Raw genomic sequence first — 20,925 nt, forward strand, 5'->3', positions numbered from 1 at the left:
TGTGAAAAGGTCACAGGTGAATCAGCCACCAGCATACGCAGCCGCGACTAACCGGACCTGCCCAGCACCCTGAACTGGGCACTACTTCGGGCACATCTGCTCTCTGCCTAATTAGTATCATGGTAGACAAGAGCTTAGGGTTGGACCTTTGTTAATAGCAGCCTGTTGCTTTAGGAAACAGTCTGGCTCCTGTAAGCCGCGTCTTTGCTCATCTGATAATCAGTTTGGAGACGCGAATGGTTTAAATAACTCTGTGTCAGTGCGGTTGGCCGCTGGGACAGGTGAAAAGATCTTTGATGATGATTACGTTTTGGTTTTTTTTCGGCGATGATTTATCTAGTCAGATTCTTCTTTATGTTTTAATGAATATATGGTTCTTCGTGATAATAACAGATCATATCGTAAGTTTGCACATATTTCTTTTGCATTGTCTTAAAACTTCAGTTAAGTTGTCAACACCTATATTTTGTTGCTCAAAGTCATATTAAAGTAGCACTTGTATAGCCTTTAGAAAAGCAAAACAACAGAATACAAGACAAACCAGTAAGATAATCTAAAAATAATTCACCAAGTATTATATCTAGTCACGTGGCATTATATATCTTGTTTTGGGAAAAACAAACAGTGGAAGAGTAGGCTTGTACTTTTAGTCGGATTTGTCTTTCTCTGTAAGCCACAGAGCAGAGCTGGAGATGGCAGAATTGAAGTTTCTTCGATTTTTTTGGGGGGGAGTGACCAGGATGGACAAGATTATAAAATAAGTACATCATACAAACAGCTCAGGTTGAGCAGTTTGGTGAATAAGTAACAGCGGCAAGGTTGAGATGGTTTGGGCATGTGCAGAGGAGCGATAGTGGATATATTGGACAACGGATGTTGACGTTGGAGCAGCCAGGCAGGAGGAAAAGGCAAAGATCAGAAAGAAGGTTGATGGATGTAGTGAAAGAGTATATACGGGGAGTTGGTGTGTTATAAAAGGATGCAAACGACAGGGTGAGATGGAGGCAGATGATTCACTGTGGTGACTCCTAAATGCAGCAACCAGCAGAAGAAGAGGGATTGTTATTTAGTTGGCAAGTCTTTTAGGCGGCTATTGCGTATGTACGTCAAGCTCCATAACAGTCTCGTTACATTATAGGTGCATGCATTATTGCAGTTCAGACTTGTCAACCCAAGCTGCACGTTAACTGTATTACCACAGTGATGATAAGGTGACTTTTACAAAGATTTATACTGGTAATGGTTGGTTTCCAGACAGATCAAATAGAAAGACAGAAAAAAAACTTTTACTTTAAAATGGTTAACTGTGACAGAAAGTGTATATCAATTCCAGAAAAGGCAGTAAAACAAGAAAGAAACACTAAATAATTCTTACAAAAGCTGTGAAACTTGACCTCACCTATTTAAGCACACTGTTGACTGACTTTCTGCTCCCAGTCAGCTTAATGTAGCAGGAATGGGCATAAAGGAAAAAATTGAAGATTGAATGTTGGTCTGGGGAGATTTCTGGCTTTAATGCACATGGAATTGAGTCTTCCGATTTCCACCTTTTGGCCTTAACGGAGAAACTGGACAGCCCGGCCGGTTTTTAATGAAGAGATTTGTCGCCGGTGCCAAGAGAGATTATGTTTTAAAACGCTAGTTTTCTTCTGCAAAGGTTGACTCCTGTGGAACCATGACCAAAAAATGACAGTCACAGTGATGATATCTGCATAAATCAACTCGAGATTGTTGCATATATTGCATGGAGTTCCAGCTGGCATTCAGTTAGTGCTAAAAGGATTCTTTTAAAGACCCACTGTAACAATCCTTATCTGAACTCTGAGCGTAGATTCTTTTTGAAGATTACTGTCTTATCTGTGAAATTGAAGATTTTTGCTCAAGATCTCTGCTTTTTCATGTGTACAGATATGTATTTGCAACACCAGGAGCTTGGCTGGATATTTTCATAATGAAGTGAATGTTATTACAGCAGCATGGGTGGGAAGTCAGAACATCTCGGAAACTACAAATGTGTCGTATTTTCTTTTTCTGTTTGTGATGCTTTTGCCTCCACATGGTCACATATGCTTGTGGCCTCAGTAAAACCTTTTTGGCACAAATCCAGCCGCCCACTTCTTCTCTTCACCGGATGGACATGGCACGACATTGTGGCCATGTGGCCAGCAGGAGGCTGTATTTAAGCTGGGGCAGCTCTGAAATGGGCCATAAAACCTAGCCAGCAAGTCTGGCTCCCCGTGAGGCAACGGGCCTAAGCACTCGTTGACAAGACTCCAGTATCACTGACTTCCCAGAGAGAGCGGCAGAGAAAATAATGCTAGTAAGAAAGCAGCAGACAAAGATGAGGTGCAGACAGGAGGTAGTTGTCTGGCCTCAATTGACAGGCTGTTTTATAACTGTTAGGGCTAATGGTTTCAATCCACAATACAGCTGCTCTTACACTGCTAATCTTTTACTGTGACTTTTTTTCCCCCCTTTAAGCTAAAGATTAATTTCTCTCTTAATGCTTATCTGAATACATTTGATGCCATATAGCAGCCACAACATTCCCATGCTCCCACATTACATATCTTTTCCACTTCATCGAATTTTTGGAAAGAACAAGCTTACAATGTCACAAAATGGTCAGAAATCACAAAAAGGCTCAATGCTTGTGTCAGTTCATAGAAACTGAGCTGGTTAACAGCGCCCAGATTGCGCTTGCTTTCCATGTCAAAAAGTTTGGAGAATGCCACATGAGTTTTAGGTGATGCTCCAGTGAGTTTTCACCTAATTATACCGACATGGATGAACAAATAGCTCAGTTCTCACCTGTCACAGGTTGACACAACCCTCACCTGTTCCCCCCTTACTGCAAAATATAACGGACATGTTGCTTCTATTTCATTAATAATTTGGCATCTGTGAGTAGTTGGTTGCATCTGTGTGGAGACAGAGATGTTTGATGGCTGCCAGGCGAGCGTATGTGACTCTGTGGTGACCATGTGCATGCCAGCCACAGAGGATTTATGATCCAGCCAGTAGTTCAGACCTTCAGAAGCAACTATTTATTCATGTAGTTTTCCATATATCAGGAGGAAAGTCCTAAAATTCTGGGAAACCCACGTGAGTGGCATAAGTGAGGAATTCCTTGGCTGAAACTAAACGTGCTTGTTTTGCATGGCCTTTTAGGTGCTTTCAGTAGCCGGGGATATTGGGGCTCCCTAGACTCTCTCTTATTTTAATTGACTTTGGCCTGCAGGAGGCTTGTGTCCATTCAGACCTTTCTGGGCAGAGACAGAGAAAGGGGGAGGGAGAGAGGAACAGAATGTGAATAGAGCCCCCTCAGAAACTGCAGAGTGCAGCCCACTAGAGCTGTTCTTGTTAGTTTGCTCATACTCTTTGTTCTCCTTTCAGCCCTTCTGGCTAAATGTCTTCAAACAAGCCGTTTGGGGGTCATGATTCTTGACGAGGAGTTTACAGCAAAGACTGGCCTTCATTGTTACAGTTAGTATGGGGAATAAGTGAAGAAGATGTGTTGACCGGGTGTGCGTGCATGCGTGCTTTTTTGTTCGTATGTTGGTGACCAAGCCGTGTGGGACGATGCCAGGTGGGAGTCCAGGGTTGACAACGGAGCAGGTGTCTATTAGATACAGAGTAGAGGAGGGGAGCGGTTTGGGGGTGGACAAGGATCATAAGAGTTTCTGGCATCTGCCTTACCTGCTGCCTTCCCTGCAGTGCCCTGCCAGTAAACAGAGAGAAAAGGGGGGAGGTAGTGAAAGAAAAAGACAAAGAGAGAAGCAAAGCATTTTGGAGGAGGCATCAAGTGTAGGGAAGGCCTTTGTGCTGAGAGCCATTCATGTCAGGATTTTCGGGTTATCCCCTCCACTTGATGTGATGGTCCCTATCCATTGTGGTTGGTGGCATTTTATTTGTTTGCTGCTTTTTTGTCATCTGCTATGCTCAAAATACTGAAAAATGTTGGATTTCTACCACTGATACATTAAACAGATATGACAGTCCAGTCTCACAGAAAAGTGTGAAATACGGAGAACTATGTATTCGTGCTGATGGACTTTGAGTGACTGTGAATAAGTTTTGCTATTTTATGGTGGGCAGAAGGGGCAGTGTTACTGAAGAGGACAAGACCACTATGTGTCTGTTTTCTGCTCTTTTCAACTTGTGGAACTGAGAAGAGTCTCTTATTTTAGTCTTTCTCAACTGATTTGACTTTAACAAACTGTAATGATGAACTAGGTACTTTAAAGACACAGAAAAACACCCAGAGCTTAACCAGACCCATGACATGTTGGCACAATGAGATTTCGACTGAAGTTTTCCTCGAAGTGCCAATGTCACTTTGGCTAAGATAAGATAGTATAGCAGTTAAGACAGATAAGATAGCATTCTGGTTTACATTTACAGTCTGGCTAGTCTTTTCAAGCCATGATAGAGAATACTTTGGTTGCATATATGTAAACAGTCATGTGGAGAGCAAAATAAATGACCAAAATAAACCATCAGCAATCATCCATAATTTAAAACCATAATTTAGAACTTTATCAGTTTAAAAAAAAAAAGAAATGTTTTCTGTGTTGAAATACAGACCAGAACATGGAAAAAGAAGTCTAGGCTTAGGTATCTGTTTACACACTTTCCTGAGGTCTTGATGAAATATCTGTAGCATACTTTGGTCAAAATGAGACAGAGAGACAGTACTTCTAGTTCTCTTCCTTTTAAGACTATGATTTTATAGTTTGTTTCATTGCAACTCCATTCCCTCTCTCCCTTTTGCCGGGGTTTGTCCGATTTGTCCCACAGCTTTGAGCTACAATGCAAATATAGATTGGACACAAATTGCATGAAATAACTCTCGAAGCACCTTATTTACATATGATACAACATACAGTACATACTGAGAGCTAACACCAGCACACTCAGCAAATCAAGCCCACTCATCATTATAAAAGAGAAAAACTCCCTTCGTCTGCCCTTCAACCACAGACAGTTGGTACTGATCACTCTTTTAGGCACAATTTCGTCACTATTCATGTGTTAAACCAACCCACGTTGTTAAAACTCTGTACCACAGATAGGAAGGCTGAAGTAATGTAGAGGATGGCAGGTAACTTAATACTCCATTCAAAACGCAAAGTAGATAGATATGACACAGAGGAGCATAGTAATTCCTCTGTGTCATATCAGCTCCATAAACTCTGCGCTTCACTTTTAGTCCATTCCTCTTGAGTTTTGTTTTAGTTACAAGCAGGTAATGTAAAAGAGCAGTTTTATTGGGCTATTTTTAACCAAAGCTTGGTGTTTCCAATTGTGGAGGGCGATCCATTCAATGACAAACTGCAAATCAGACTTTTAATACCCAACTGGGAAAAAATTAAAGAACACCACCTAGAAGTTGCATTTCCTAGTCTGAATATAAAACAGTAAATAAACTACAGATAAAACACTGACAGATCATTTTAGTCTTAGGGGGAAAATTGCTGCTGATGGTAATTTGCTTTTAATAGCAAAGAAGAAAAAAAAAGCAAACGCAAAACACTTTGAACCTCCCTATTTCAAAATATTGTATCGTGATTTGAACTTGAAAGAGGCTGGACAATAACACCCAGAGCCGGGAGTTGTGATGTACCTTTCTCTTCAAAATCTGAATGGCTCACTTAATGACATCTTTCCAGACCTGGGTAGGCCAATAAAAAGTGGCAGGGTGGTGTTTTTTCAGAATCTTTGAGTTGGTAATCACGTCAGACACTCAAATGTACGCTCTCTCAATATGTCCTCTTTAACTGCATATCTTCTGGTTAAAAGAGAAGCCCAAAAGTACTGACCAATACCTCCAAAGACATAATAATTAGACCAGACTGGCTACAGCATAGCTACTTTTCCTACAGCACGTATTTAGCACCATACAGTAACTGATGTATGTCTCTGGAAGGACACATTCCTTAAGATGTATATACATTTAATTTTGAGCTTCTTTCACTTTGAAACAGGCGATGTCTCATATATGGAAAAAATACATTTCTTATGATTTGGGTGAACTGACCCTTAGCCTAAAGGTCATTTGCTTCCTGGAGAGCAAACCAGTATTTAAACAGTACAGTTTATCTCTCAGCCTCCTGCCTGTATGTGTGGTGGTAGCTGGGATGGTGGGGGGAGCGTTATCATTGGACAGAGCATTGAACAACTGTCAGGGATGCAGTCCGTGTCATTTGTCATGTCTCCCCTGGGCTTTATGACAGAACGCAAAGCTGCGGGCCCTGCTACTGAACCACCCTTCTAGTCCCAGCAGATGCATTTACTGCCATTCGCCATGGCTGACCATCAGGCTGGGCAGCTGAGCACCAGAATATCAATACGGCTCAGACTCAGCCGGGCCCCTTGGGAGTATCTACCAAGCAAACAGGATCTCTCTCCTTATGGTGACTTGTTGCCATTGAGGAGACCACTGTAAACATGGGGGAAAGACGCTCGGCAGAGACGAAGTTTGATTCCCTCCAAAATGAGATTTGGAAAGCTCTGCACCTGAGACAATCATCTACAGTTTTGGATCTTCTCGGGGAGACAGATGAATCTATTGAGGGGCCGTCTGTGGGAGGCGAGGAGAAGAGGAACAGTAATTCTTTTGTGTTTCATCATCTGCGCTGTCCTCAGAGATGTTTAGGTGTGGGAGGAGGAGGGAGAGACTGCAAGGACTAACGGGTTGGCTGCTCCTCCTCTTGTCATGTGAAACCTGAAGTTTATCCTCTGATTCAATGACAGGGCCTCTCCCTTTAAACAGGCTGGTGTTCAGTGGAGGTGGTCATTTTGTGTGGCGATAAGCCCTTTATCTAATAGTGGGGTAGAATAATTCCTCTTTAAGTGTCAACGCCGCTGCTTCCCTTATTTTCTCAGATAGTCAGTCGATGTATTGACATTTCTTTGCTCTGCTTGTTTTTGTCCTGCGGCTGTTGATGTCGCCCTCAGTGGGAAACAAGGATTCTGTCCGCTTAGCCAGACGGCCTCGCGATGGCACAGCGAGGGGATAAATTGTGGAGACATGTTTATCAACATGAAGAAGTGCAAGTTACCCCTTGTTGGAAGAGAATAATGGGTCCTAATTGAGCTGTAACATGTTGGCTGGTTGCCAGGCCCTTGAATTGAAAACTCTCCATCAGGAGGGGGTCTGAGGAGAGGGAGGGTGCTGTGAAAACACTGCAGGACTCTCCAACATAGATGCGGAACTCATAAACCTATTAGCCACGCTTGGATCCGGTTGTGTTTAATTGAAAGTAACTCTCAGATCTGTGCATTTACCTGCAAGTGAGATGTTTTAAGTAGAAGTGCACCTGAGCGGCCTTTACTGTCAACACAAAGCACAGCCGTGGCAAAGTCGGATCAATTCTCTGGAGGAGCAGCGCAGCCTGTCTTCTGGCACCTGCCTGCCAAGAACAGGCGGGAGGAAGAGGAGAAAGAGAAAGAGAGGGAGTATGAGCGGGCGGGAAGGAGGAAAAACCCAGCTGCCTCTGTGCCTGAGCCCCGTGCTGATTTTAAAGGAGTGGGAGGGAGGGGAGGGAGGGGAGGGAGAAGCAGGGAGACTGCTGGCACCATCTGTACATGTCTTTTGTATTCCAGCCCTCATCTTTACACAGAGCTAGGCTGGTGTGCTCAGTGTTCAAATGAAAGGATAGGAGGTGCCTTTTGGGGTGCAGTGCTCTTGTGTGTCGGTGCAGAAATTCAGCGTTGTCCTCGGAAATTTTGACGCACTCAGAGGACTTCTTGTGTCCTATTTATTCACATCCTTCCTCGTGTGTCTGTGAGCCTGTACTCTGTTCACAAGCAGCCGTGTGTGGCCAGATCTCAGATCTCTGGGTTTCCATGTTCCTGATGGTAGTCAGAAGCTTTTGTTTGTTCCTCCCTCCTATCAGCCCCATTAGCATGGTGTCTCCTCTGTCACTGACTCACTCAACCTTTATTATTGTGCGTGTGCGTGTGCGTGTGTGTGTGCGTGCGTGTAATATGAACAAGGCGGCCCATCCTTGCATGTGGCAGCAGGGTGGATCTGCCTGCGAGGACAGCCAGCACTGTCTGCTGTCACATTGACGTGGCCTTTTTTGCGCGAACCGCAGCTGAAATCACTGAGCGCCCTGTATACCCACCCACCCACCCCTTCAGCTCCCCGCCCAGCCTGCAAGTGCTGTGAATCATAAGAGGAGGTGGCTGCCCTCCTCTTTGATTGAATCCACCTTCCCTTTCTCCTCTGTCGCTGCAGACAGAGGCTACAAGAAGACAGAGGAAGTGAGAGGGAGAGAAAAAGGAAAAGTGAGTCTTTTGTAGTTGGCACAGTGCAAACACATGCACTGCAGATGAAAAGCACATGATTTGATCAAGCACGCTCGGTGGTGGCTGTCTAACCAAGCTGTAGGTAGGAGTAGAGAGGAGGAGTGGAGTCCATTTGCAGGCTCAGAGTGAACCCTAGTGGCCGTGAGCAACAGTAACAGATTTGAACCGATTTTTTTTTTTTTTTTTTACAGTTTATTGCAGTATTAACCTGCATCCTTTCATTTATTACCATAAGAAGGTTCTGCCACAAAGAGTTTGAAAAGGAATTATGTAAAGGAAAAAATGAAAACATTTTGAAACATTTTTCATCTGTCTAAGGTAACGACCAGAACATATTTACGTTATCAATGCTGCTGCATTTTTATGTGGTGTGACAGAGTCAATGCTTTTGCATGATGGTCGAAAATGTTTTACTGTATTAGTCTTACTGAAATCAGTCTTTAAAACTACATTAAACGTGTTAGTGTGACTGAAATCTAAATTGAATTTCTCAAAGTCTCACCCAGATAATGCAGTTTGGAGTCATATTTTTTTATGTTCTGTAGTAAACTTCTTCAGATGCAACCAAACAGACACAAATGTTTTTTGGACACTAGACATGACATGTTTTGATTCATTCAAATAATGAGTCTGCAGTGATATCCACTGTGTTAACTGTAGTTAGCATTGTATTCATTTCATTTTCTGTTTTCCCAAATGTTCGAGAAAAAAATCACCAAAATATGTGACTATACATTAGAAGTAAGCAGAATGTTAGTTTTATCACCAAAGTTTTGCCAGCTGTGATCCTTTAAAGTTTAAATAGACAAAAATCACCTAGTTTTGCACGTCATTGATTCAGTTAATGAAACGGTGTCTGGACAACCGTGTTTCTCCAGTGGTGCAGTCAGTAAACCACCTGCTCTGGGGATACAGTGGTTACTGCAGTTTCTGCATGTATTGTGTTTTCAAGTGCTCATTGAGGTCAACAAATGCTAATCGTTCAAATGCTCATAAATTGCTGTTTGCAGCCATATTGCACATTTATTTTACACACTTTTTTGTCTAAGTTTGCTTTGAAGTTTCTGTTCCTGTTTGGTTTCATCTGCCTTCATCCTCACAGATACACTCTTTTCTACATTTAAGAAATGCTTTGAGTGAAGGAACATTACCACAGCGGGTTATCATAAGACGGTCTCAAACATCACTTGTACATCCTGTTCTTCTGCTCTCTTTCCAGCCCTTTTGTCCTCGTGGTGTGAGGAGCTGGGACGCCTCCTCCTCCTCCGTCACCAGAAGAACAGGCAGAACGAACCTCCGGGAAAAGTGCCCATGCAGCCCCCCATGAGTTCCATGAAGCCCGGCCTCTCACACGGGTCAGTGTTCACGCTCCTGTGCTTTCTGGCTTGTGTGTGAAGCATGTTTGTGTGTGCTGGGGTTGTGTGAACAGACAGGCCAGGCCCGTGGGGAAAGCCCCTCCTCTCCATGTGAATCCCAGTGTTCCTTGTGGATCAGCAGATCGACAGACTGCCAGAGAAAAGACTTCTAACAGTTAATATTTTCATACAGGGCCAGAAGAAAAAGAGTGGGCCTTCATTTGATAGTTCTAGCAGTAAAACCTGTGTTTCCTTATTACTGGACAAATGAAAATGCTCTAAAGATACTCTAAAGATATTGGTGTTGTTTTACAGGACATTTAGTTGTTTTGCCAACATGATTTTTTTGTGTTCTTACTCTGCAGAGATGGCTCTTTTCCGTACGACTCAGTTCCCTGGCAACAAAACACGAATCAGCCTCCTGGTTCGGTGTCTGTGGTGACCACCGTGTGGGGTGTGACCAACACTTCACAGAGCCAGGTGAGCGAGTAAAGTTTTTCTGAGAGGCCTGCATCAGACAGATACATTTCAAATAGGGGCGGCCAAAATGTCCTGGTTGACACTGATATCTGCCTTGTAATATAATTTGGGGATTTTTCTCTTTTTGCTTTGGGGTTGTAATTATTTTATTACCAAGGTTGTGATAAGAAATCTAGGGAGGTATTTAGATCCTCACATGCGTATACTGATGGTTTTGGAGTTGAACCTCATTTCAGGTGATGAAAATATTCACACGCGTTTATGTATTCAACAGGTGTTGGGGAATTCGATGGCCAACAACAATCCCATGAACCCTGGGGGCAACCCTATGGGTTCGGGTATGTCCGGTAACAATCCAGGTATAAACTCTCCTCAGTTCCCCGGTCCCCAGCAGCAGTTCCCAAACAAAGGCAACTCAAACCAGGCCTACATGCAGCAGGGTATGTACGGACGACCCAACTACCCTGGAGGAGGAGGCTTTGGTGGCAAGTAGGTGGACAGTGGTCATTTCTGTAGCAATCAGTACCCTGTTCTAAAACAGTGCAGTGAAGTAATTCCTTTTGTTGTCTTGCTTGTTGTTAAAGTTACCCTGGAGGGCCAAATGCTGGACCCGGTGGGATGGGCATCCCTCAACACTCCCGTCCTCCCTCAGACTTCACTCAGCCTGCGGCTGCTGCTGCAGCCGCCGCGGTCGCTGCGGCTGCTGCCACCGCAACTGCCACTGCCACAGCTACTGTAGCCGCCCTGCAGGAAACCCAGAACAAGGACATGAACCAATATGGACCGGTAGGATGAAGCACACAACCATAAACATGACCGAAAATGTGCATATCACATACTATATTGCTAATCTATTTGGTACTCATTCCATTTAGATACTAGTCTTTCAACACCAACATAGAACAGAGCTGAAAGAATTGGATTGAGGCTCATTGATGAAAAATCATTGTTAATGTTGAATAATTAGACTATGCAGTAATAGAGTAAAATAGCACATTATGCAAAAACAGAAGCTCAGAGATGGTGTTTTTATTCTCTTGCTTGTCAGAAATTTTTGTCATTTTTTGTTATTTACTTTAGAAATGGAAAATTGACCACATTGACAGTCATGTCGGAGGTTGTTGACCGAGGCCATTTTGTTTTACAGATGAGTTCCTCTTTCCAGATGGGACCAAACCAGGCATACAACAGCCAGTTCATGAACCAAGCAGGACCCCGCGGCCCTCCATCCCTCTCTGGAAACATGGGCGCAGGCATGAATGCATCCAACATGACTGGACCCCCAATGGGAATGAACCAACCCAGGGGCCAAGGCATGGGGCCTTTTGGGGCCCACGGCCAAAGGATGCCTCAGCAAGGCTATGCAGGACCCCGGCCTCAGGGCATGGGTATGCAGAGCATGAAAAGACCATATCCAGGGGAGGTGAGTGGACAGTTAAAAACCTTCGCCTTCAATATTTAGCTATTTTCTGTATGCTGAATAGATTATATCATTCACAGCCAAACTATGGAGGGCAGCAGTATGGACCAAATAACTCGTTCCCTAACCAGCAGGGGCAGTACCCCACGCCCAATGCTTCCAGACCGCTGCCGTCCCCGAACTACCCCGGCCAGAGGATGCCAGGACAGCAGCTGCAGGGCCAATACCCGCCACCCGGTGGTCCCATGGGCCAGTACTATAAAGTATGGTGAAAAGGGTTTTGAACAAAAATACTATATGCAGTTTTCCTTTGGCAATTTTTCAAATGCTTATTAAGAATCCGATTAATCTAATTACAGCAAGAGCCACCATTCAATGGCCAAACCAATAACTTCTCTGGGAGTGGATATCAGTACAACCAGGGTACTATAAATGGGGTAAGTGAATTTGTATTGCACTGTTTCAATTATGTCATCAAACTCCTGGATTTGCTCATAATGTTCCCATGAATATTTGACTTACTGTTAAATTGTCTTTTGTTCAGCCTCCAAGACCGGTGGGTAACTACCCCCACTCCCCAGTGCCAGGTAACCCCACCCCTCCAATGACCCCAGGAAGTAACATCCCTCCGTACCTGTCACCAAACCAGGATGTGAAGCCACCCTTCCCTCCTGACATCAAGCCAAATATCACCACCCTCCCTCCCCATCCAGGTCAGTTTCTGGAACATCTGAATTTAAAAAGACAACTTTTGAAGCATTTTATAGCTTTCGATGATCTAAGACGGGTACTTCTCCAACAATCATAGCCAACCACAACGAGGAGCTGCGCCTGACGTTCCCAGTGCGGGACGGTGTTGTCCTAGAGCCCTTCAGGCTCGAGCATAACTTAGCTGTCAGCAACCACGTCTTCCACTTACGGCCCTCTGTTCACCAGACACTTATGTGGAGGTAAGGCCTAAATGCAGTATACTATGTTTTACATCCGGTAGAAAAAGCTGGAATTTCACCCCTTATGTCTCCAGCTCAGACACTGAGCTTCGAAAAAAAACAAATTGTCACTATTCCATGACTTTATATATCTGAAGATTTTAGATTAAACACATTTGTTTTATCTTGGTCTCTAACAATCACATCTGCAGCTTCCCAAGAGCCCTGATATTAGCATAACACGCCGCAATGCTCGTCTATTCTTTGCATGTCTGTGCAGATCGGACCTAGAGCTGCAGTTTAAGTGCTACCACCATGAGGACCGTCAGATGAACACTAACTGGCCGGCATCGGTCCAAGTCAGCGTCAATGCCACACCCCTGACCATCGAGCGAGGCGATAACAAAACCTCCCACAAACCTCTGCACTTGAAACACGTATGCCAGCCTGGAAGGAACACAATCCAGATCACTGTAACTGCTTGCTGCTGTGTGAGTAGACAAATCTCCAGAACTGATAAGAAGAGTTTAATATCAATATTGACACAAAAACAGCATGTTTTCCAGATAGATATAATATATAAGTCACCATATGACACAGTAAAAAAAGCAATCAGCCGGCACACTTCCTAAGGATCTTTGCGATACTGAGCATGATATTTCCTCCCGTAGTCGCACTTGTTTGTGCTGCAGCTGGTCCACAGGCCCTCTGTGCGCTCCGTCCTCCAGGGCCTTCTGAAGAAGAGGCTCCTGCCTGCAGAGCACTGCATCACCAAAGGTATTCACAAAGTCACAGGATGCACCCTTATACTGTGATTTTTGTTTTCTCTGAGTCTCTGCTTTACACACTCTTCTTCTGCCTTGAAGTTAAGAGGAACTTCAGCAGCGTGGCAGCGTCGTCGGGCAATGCCACGCTCAACGGAGAGGATGGTGTAGAGCAGACGGCCATTAAAGTTTCCCTCAAATGTCCAATCACCTTCCGGCGAATACAGCTTCCAGCGAGAGGCCATGACTGTAAACACGTTCAGGTAAGACTGCAGCGGCCAACCATCATGCTACCAGATAAAAGAGTCTTTTAATGGAAAACAGATGTGACTAATATTTCTTTGTTCGTGCAGTGTTTTGATTTGGAATCATATTTACAACTAAACTGTGAGCGGGGAACATGGCGATGTCCTGTATGCAAGTAAGTTTTTGCAGTTTAGATGCTGAGCTGCAGTTGTTGTCCACTTGTTTGTTCCCATCAGTTGTTTTGATATCTCTTTTTTTTTTATCACTTCTCTCCTCAGCAAAACGGCGTTGTTAGAAGGACTTGAAGTGGACCAGTACATGTGGGGAATCCTTAATGCTATTCAAAAGTAAGCTGGATTGAACAATTCAAAATACACATGTATTTCTGTCACTTTCAATGTCTCTTAACCAGATTTTAACTTAACTTTAACTTGCACCAGCTCGGAGTTTGAGGAGGTCACGATTGACCCGACATGTAGCTGGCGACCGGTGGCTATAAAATCTGACATCCACATCAAGGAGGATCCAGATGGACCTCTGGCCAAGAGGTTTAAGATGATGAGTCCCAGCCAGATGATCATGCCAAATGTGATGGAGATGATTGCTCAACTTGGCCCCGGACCATCGCCGTACCCGTCAATACCCTCTGGCCAAGGTAGCAAAGACAGTGAATACGCAAGTCAAGGTAGTCTACAGATCGTAGTGTGTATTTCTTAAACAAACCAGCGAGCAGAACAGCAGGAAGCTTAAAGTAATTGTAAGAAATGAATGCATGTATTTACAGCGTTTAATTTGCATCTAGGCAACAGTTACCATGGGCACGGGACCTTTGACTTCCCTCACGGAGCACCAGGTGGTACGTCGATGAATGACTTCATGCACGGTCCTCAGCTGTCTCACCCACCCGACATGCCCAACAGCCTGATGGCACAAGACAAGCCACTGTCCCACAGCATGCCTGATTCAGTGAGTCCTCCCACCCTCCTGCTACAGTGACTCTGCATCTCATTTAACCCGATCCATATTTTCCTTTGCAGTTGGCTGTAAGATACTGACAGGCACAAAAATATTTGCTATTAAAACCCGATGACATAAAAGTCATTTAATAATCGGAGCCCGTCAGTTGCCAGTACAAGCACCTTGTACTTGAGTGTGATGGCACTGTGCAATTACATTCCAGCTGTTCATTATGGGTTCGACTGGAACAATGTTTGTGCTTACCGGTAATTCACACCCAAACACAAAAGAAAATTGGAACCTAGCTGAAAAATTTGGAGGGTTTTTGTGCGTTTACACAGCGGGGATTTTAGTGAGAAAAGAAACTGTTATATTCTCTGACATGAAACTCTCCAATTAAAGTTTACTTGGAAAAAAAACATTCTGAAAAGGTCAAGCAAACCCCATTGGTAAATCACCCTCATCAAACCTAAATGGCAGCACTAAGCAGAGAACTCCACACGCGCTCATCAGTAATGAGGTTGGCTGCATCACCTCAGTCACAACGATATGTTGGTTTTTTTGTTGTTGTTTCGGGGTTTTTTTATAGGTGCAAATCCTGCCAGTGGCTTTTCAAGATTTGGCTGCTAATAGTGATACTGGACTTAAGTCATGAGTATTTTAAAACTAACGTGATTGCTAAGTATAATTAGGTTAGACTGGAATATTAGCTGTACTTTTATTGTATTTATTTATTTCATTCTTAATCTATCTGAATCACAATATGACTTGCCTGCTTGGAAAATTAGCCTATTTTTGTATCAAGACTGGGAGTTTGGATATAGTCTGTCTGTTTGATCTCTGCAGGTTGCTTGGCAAATTTGGGCAGAGCCAGGCAAACTGTTTAGCTAAGCTAACCAACAAGTGGCTTGAGCTTCGTATTAATGTTGACAGAAATATGTTAATCCAATTTCATGGTGATAAGAGGAAGAGAAACACAGAAGGCTCATCTCAGTTGCCTAATTTGGGCCTCCTCGTCTCCTCCCGTCTCCGTCTTCCTGCCTGTTATCCAGAAATTGAAGCACGACTTGACTTCTAAATTGCACCTGGAGGAGATAGGAGCGGGGATATGTTGCTGCATCCTTTGCGGAAGTGTTTTTTTGCATCTGTGAAATATAAAGGGGGCATGACACAGCCCACATTGTAAACTGAACTGGAAATGAATATATAACCTTGTCAAAAACACTGCTCATCTGACAGATATAATAAAACTGCTCTATGTTGCAACTAAACAAAGCATAGATGATGCAGTTGTGTCGGGTTTATTTGAACTAAATTACATCTCCCAAGCAAGGACATCTTAATTTGATACGTGCCTGTTAGCTAACAATCAAGAGTGAACAATCATGACAAACCATGAAACATTATTCACAGGTTGTCTGAAAATGACAATATGTTTCACACTCTACAGATACCTCATTCTGCTGGCCCTGACCAGTCACACGGTCCGATGCAGCAGAGCTTACACGCACCTCCACACCCTGGAAGTCAACCAGGGCAGCAGCTACACCACAGCGGGCCTCCTCAGCCCTCGCGGCAAGCTCCGCCCCTTCAACAACCACCACCGCAGCAACAACAGCAGCAGCAGCCTGGCCCAAACAACCATCCCCACAGCGACCTGGCCTTCAACCCCTCCAGCAGTCTGGACAGCCAAGCGGGGTCGGACATGCCCGAGCCATCGTTAGACGTGAGTCCTCGAACACGGAAAAGCTTTTTATATCTGTGAAAAGAGAATGTGTTTAAAAGAAGTTTTTTTTTAATACACTTAAGCTAATGCTTGCATTCATACTTCTATCTTCCAGCTTCTTCCTGAGCTCCCCAACCCAGATGAACTCTTGTCATACCTTGATCCCCCAGACCTTCCCAGCAATAGCAACGATGACCTTCTGTCACTTTTCGAAAACAACTGAGGCGTTTCAGACACACAGACTATTCTGACTGCCTGCAGCTTCCCTGAGAATCCAAGGCGGTCACTCAGTACTTGATGAACACAAAGATGCACTCCCTTTCTCTTCTTCCTCGTACAATTTTCATTCGCCAGCGCAGATAGACTGGAAAACTCAAAAGACCCTGCAATGATACCTTTGACTGTGCAGCTATACTCAGTTGACTTTTTTTACCCCACACACACACACACACACACACACACACACACACACGTGTGTTGTCATTAGGAACGTGTTGTAGCATTTTTTTATTCATGTTTTGTTTCCTTTTGAAATCAAAAAGGAATTCAGTGTATAAAAGAGAAAAATAACTCACAAAAAAAAAAAAAAGCCTGCGCTATCTGGCCAGTGTGTGTAACGTTTCGCTATCCGAGAGGCCACAGCCTCCCGGTGTCACAGCTCCATTCCCTGACTGGTCTGGTTAGTCGCACTGTTTTGTCCACCACGCATCATTTAAAAAGCACAAGAGATTCTGGCAATGCAAAAACAGAAAATCCACCTTTCCAAAAGGAACAAGATCAGTTGGATCACTATATGTGTGTCTTTGACAAAATATTTTGTAGAGTTTTTTGTTTTTTTTCTTTGTTGCCAACATTTTAGAAAGATTTTTGAGACTGACCGGCTTCCATTTTGTCTACGATTGTGTCTGTTGAGGTTTGACAGTTTTTACCCCACTACAACAACAAAAAAAGGTTATATTGCGTACCAAGAATAACATATCTGTTCGTCTACATATTGTATAGCTATTGTCCTCCTGTACAGAGGAGTGATTTTAATGGAAATGAAAGGTACATTATGAGAGACTGGGGTTCCTGTGGCGATCTTGCTGCATTCTTGCTTCCCTCTACTAATCCTTCCATGTCAACCGCTCTGCATGAGCCCTGGTGTCAGCATTTTTGCAAAGTTGCATCTCTGTCCCAGTTAAATGATGTCCTCTTTAAGTAGTCTACAAAGTGCATGTGTGCCAAGCCCTTGTCTAGTGCTGTTCCAAGTGGTGAGAAAAAAAGATAGTGTGGTTTTTTTATCAGTTGCTGTTTCCACATGTCTTCTGTTTGTACGTTTGTTTTTGATTCCCATCAGATTTCGTATGATTTTATTTAACACCAACGTTGAAGGGATGATGCTGATGGCAGCAGTACATTTATGATGTACCTGCTCTTTATTCTCTGTTAGGTTTATTGTTTTGTTTTGTTCTTGTTGCTGCATAATTAAACTATCCTTGAATCTTTTGGGAAACTGCTCAACATCACCAAAGCTAGAGGGATGAGAATGGATCTGTTCGTGTTTGCTCGGTCCGTGAGACTGCGAGGGGTATGCTTGTGAGTGTGTGACCGTGTGTGTGTGTGTGTGTGTGTACGTGTGTGTGTTTCTACTGGTGTGATGGAAGGTGATGGTAAGACACAGTTTATCCATCACTACTGTTTTAAGAAGTGATTTTCAAAGCAGTATTGGTGCAAACTTTTTTGCCACATTTGTTTTCAAATTCACTTTTTGAGAAGAGTGCTGTTCAGTATGCAAATGTATTATTTTTTAAGAAATGCTATTGTACTGTAAATATCATTGTTAATATTTTTGTATCATCTCGATGATGTTTGTCCGTTGATCATTCGTCGTCCAACCTAACCACATATGCTCCAAAACCCCCACCTGACCACTGGCTTTGTTTGTAACCAGCTGTCTCGCCTCCTCACCGTGAGGAAACCAGTTCAAACATCTCATAAGCTATTCTCCTGCTGATCGTCCTGATTTCTTGTCGCTTTTCACACCCGTCGCCTCTGTCGCGTATTTTTTGTGGTTGCCTTCCCTGCGTCTGATGGCTGCGTTTCATCTTCTCAAATATGTTTCATTTTCTTGAATATCAAACTCAGTTTGAAGCAATACTTTCTTTCCTGCTAAGATGAATTGATCAGCAGTGATCACCGTTGTCGACTCGTGCATTCATGGTAACATTTACTCAGTGATTCTGAGCGGCGTTGGTTTTAAAAAGCGTGTGGTATCAGCTGGCTTTCAGTGTAATTATTGAGCTATGTGAATATCATAATTGTTGCTAATTGTCACAGTGGTATTTTAAAGATATATCACAACCATATTTTAAAGAAATTCATGATATTGTTTCTATTTTTGTTATAGAAAATGTGGCTTTTTTTGAAAAGCAACATACCATATACATTTTTATCCCCTTCTGTTTTTTGGTAAATTATTTTGTACTCGTTTTCCTATTAATCTGTAAGGCTAGAAATCCAATTTCTTTCAACTGTAGCATTGTGCTGAATTAACCGCCCTGACTTTATGTAAACATTCTTTTAGATGTCATTTAAGGACTATTATTTGTTCCAGCTCAGAGCACTGACATGTTTCATATCTAGGTCACAAGGAAAAAAACATTTAACAAGCGCCCTGCCACCTTTTTTTATTTTTTTTTCTACTTTCTGAATTGAAACTCTCAGTCAGTCCCACGGAAGTCGCCATTTCACAGTTCGTTCTTACTTTCAAGTGAGCCAATTTGGTATCGAAGGCACCACCCTGAATCTAGTTGCACAATCACGATAAAATGCCATTTCTTTGGAGGATGTTGTTTTTTAAAAAAAAAAAAAGTTTAAAAAAATTTTAAAAATAGACTAAAATAACATTTAATTATGAAAAAAAAACGGAGAGCAAGGGCACGTTCGTAAGTCTGGCCTGAAAAGGATGCTAAGGGCAAGGTTAGTTAAACGTCCCAAGGATGTCTGTATATATGTAAATTAATATAGAGACATGTGAAAAGAAATGTATTCATTTTCCCTGGGAATGTGCATTGTTTCCTCAGAATAATTTAAAAAAAAAAAAAAAAAAAAAAGCTTGCAACCCCTCTACTGGAAGTGGCTGAATATGGACAATGAAACATGTTAGTTAGTGTCTGTGGGTATCTCTCAGCAATTTGTTCCCCCCTCTGTAATATACTTTCACCTCTTTTGTTTGGGGGAACTGGGACAACTACGTTTTACATGTACTATTTAGCCTAAGTGTTCTAGTCTCACCGGCATACTCTGAGATGCTAAAGCTTGAAAAAAAAAGAAAAAAAAGGAAAAAACAAGGTTACAAAGAAAACCGCTTGGAGGTGTGGCAGAAGAATGGAGGTGAGAGGGGACAGGTCCAGAAGATTGTAACCAAATTCATAGTTTGTACAATTTTTGATATCATGAGCAGTTGGAAAAATGATAACAATCTTAAGGTGATTCATGCAATGTGGCCATCGTCTCTATGTTTGTACATTGTATGTACAATCATTTCATACTCTAAACTGGTCAGAAAATAAAGGAACTAATTGTGATTTTTAGTCTTGCAGAACTGTATGTAGTTAGATGATGTGACAACCTAATATTTATCTAATAAATATGTATTCAGATGATACTTGCATGTCCTTGTGGTTTCGTCTTTTGTTGGCTTTCATCATATTCCGACAGTAATTCTTGTTTGGCTCCCACCGTCGGTTTATGGTGTGTGTGTGTGGTGTAAATTATGGGTATTAATTATTTTGTTTCACATGGCTTGTGCTCAGCTTGTCCTTATGTGGAAAAGATATGAGCCCGCATTAGTTATCAGGGTTGATGGTGTTAAACAGTTGAACCTCATTCATTCAAACAGACATCAAGGAAACTGAAATTAAAAAAGAAAAAAAAAAGTAAACTTAAATTTGTGAACTCGCACAGCAAGAGACATACTGTGTCTGTGTTTTCTCTACCGTTTACAAACATGGACAAATTCAGGGTTCCAATTGAATATTCTCAAGAGATGAAACCCTGAACCAAAAAGAGTGACTTTCAGTTTCTGATAGCATAAATGTATTCATTTGGGCACGACACAAACAAGGTTTTAGGCTGCTGAAACTGAAAATTTGCCATCAGAGGCGTGCAAATCTAGTTATGTAATTGGAGATGTTTTATATTTCCCTATAAATGCTGTGAAATGTATAAATTATGAGGACGTAAAGAAATGATTAGCTCTGTCACTGCTGTTGGTCCTACTTCAGATGCCAGTAAAAGTACCGCTAATGCATCAAGAGTGCGTTTTTTGCTTGTAACGGAATAAGCGGCCACAAAGTTTGCATTTTACACAGGTCTTGTAGATTCTTGTTGTTCTTGCCAGACTGATCCAGCTCCTCCAGAGGTCTCTGGAACTAAGAAACAGAGAATTACTCGATAGATGCACCGAGAGAACTGCTTTTACTGCAGTTTGTCTTATATATTTAAGGGCTTTAATGACCTGTGAGGACATTCACACTGCAGTTAGACACTATTTTGATTCAGCTGCAAATTCTTTATCATTAACATCAGTGTTAAAACCACTGTTATATTCCAGGAGGTGCAGATAATAACTGTGTTTCAGTCATGATTTAGAGAAGCTACAATTGAAAGAGTGAATATCAAGGTTGCACGATATTCTGTCAAAAGCACTCCACCCAAAGACTGATCTGATTGGCCAGCTGATTGGTCC

The 20,925-nt window shown here is 42.7% G+C and overlaps 1 protein-coding gene across 5 annotated transcripts in view; it reads left to right on the top strand.

Moving 5' to 3' along the window:
* LOC142373479 (zinc finger MIZ domain-containing protein 1-like) overlaps positions 1-19,848 on the top strand; it is a 112,684-nt gene extending 92,836 nt beyond the window's left edge. For 4 of the 5 annotated variants that reach the window (XM_075456746.1, XM_075456747.1, XM_075456750.1 and 1 more), the window contains 18 exons: positions 9,536-9,671; positions 10,037-10,151; positions 10,426-10,640; positions 10,736-10,937; positions 11,299-11,574; positions 11,652-11,834; positions 11,931-12,008; positions 12,116-12,284; positions 12,380-12,521; positions 12,781-12,991; positions 13,172-13,277; positions 13,367-13,527; positions 13,618-13,685; positions 13,789-13,857; positions 13,951-14,165; positions 14,313-14,476; positions 15,918-16,193; positions 16,309-19,848. In XM_075456746.1, coding sequence (XP_075312861.1) covers positions 9,536-9,671; positions 10,037-10,151; positions 10,426-10,640; positions 10,736-10,937; positions 11,299-11,574; positions 11,652-11,834; positions 11,931-12,008; positions 12,116-12,284; positions 12,380-12,521; positions 12,781-12,991; positions 13,172-13,277; positions 13,367-13,527; positions 13,618-13,685; positions 13,789-13,857; positions 13,951-14,165; positions 14,313-14,476; positions 15,918-16,193; positions 16,309-16,416 — 2,894 coding nt within the window. In that variant the 3' untranslated portion in view covers positions 16,417-19,848. Of the gene's footprint in view, positions 1-7,578; positions 8,296-9,535; positions 9,672-10,036; positions 10,152-10,425; positions 10,641-10,735; positions 10,938-11,298; positions 11,575-11,651; positions 11,835-11,930; positions 12,009-12,115; positions 12,285-12,379; positions 12,522-12,780; positions 12,992-13,171; positions 13,278-13,366; positions 13,528-13,617; positions 13,686-13,788; positions 13,858-13,950; positions 14,166-14,312; positions 14,477-15,917; positions 16,194-16,308 lie in introns of those variants that run through there. The other variant, XM_075456749.1, reaches the window with a different exon arrangement.
* The last annotated feature ends 1,077 nt before the right edge of the window (positions 19,849-20,925 follow it).

The sequence above is a fragment of the Odontesthes bonariensis genome, chromosome 23 (assembly GCF_027942865.1).
Source record: "Odontesthes bonariensis isolate fOdoBon6 chromosome 23, fOdoBon6.hap1, whole genome shotgun sequence".
In the NCBI taxonomy this organism is placed as follows: Eukaryota; Metazoa; Chordata; class Actinopteri; order Atheriniformes; family Atherinopsidae; genus Odontesthes; species Odontesthes bonariensis.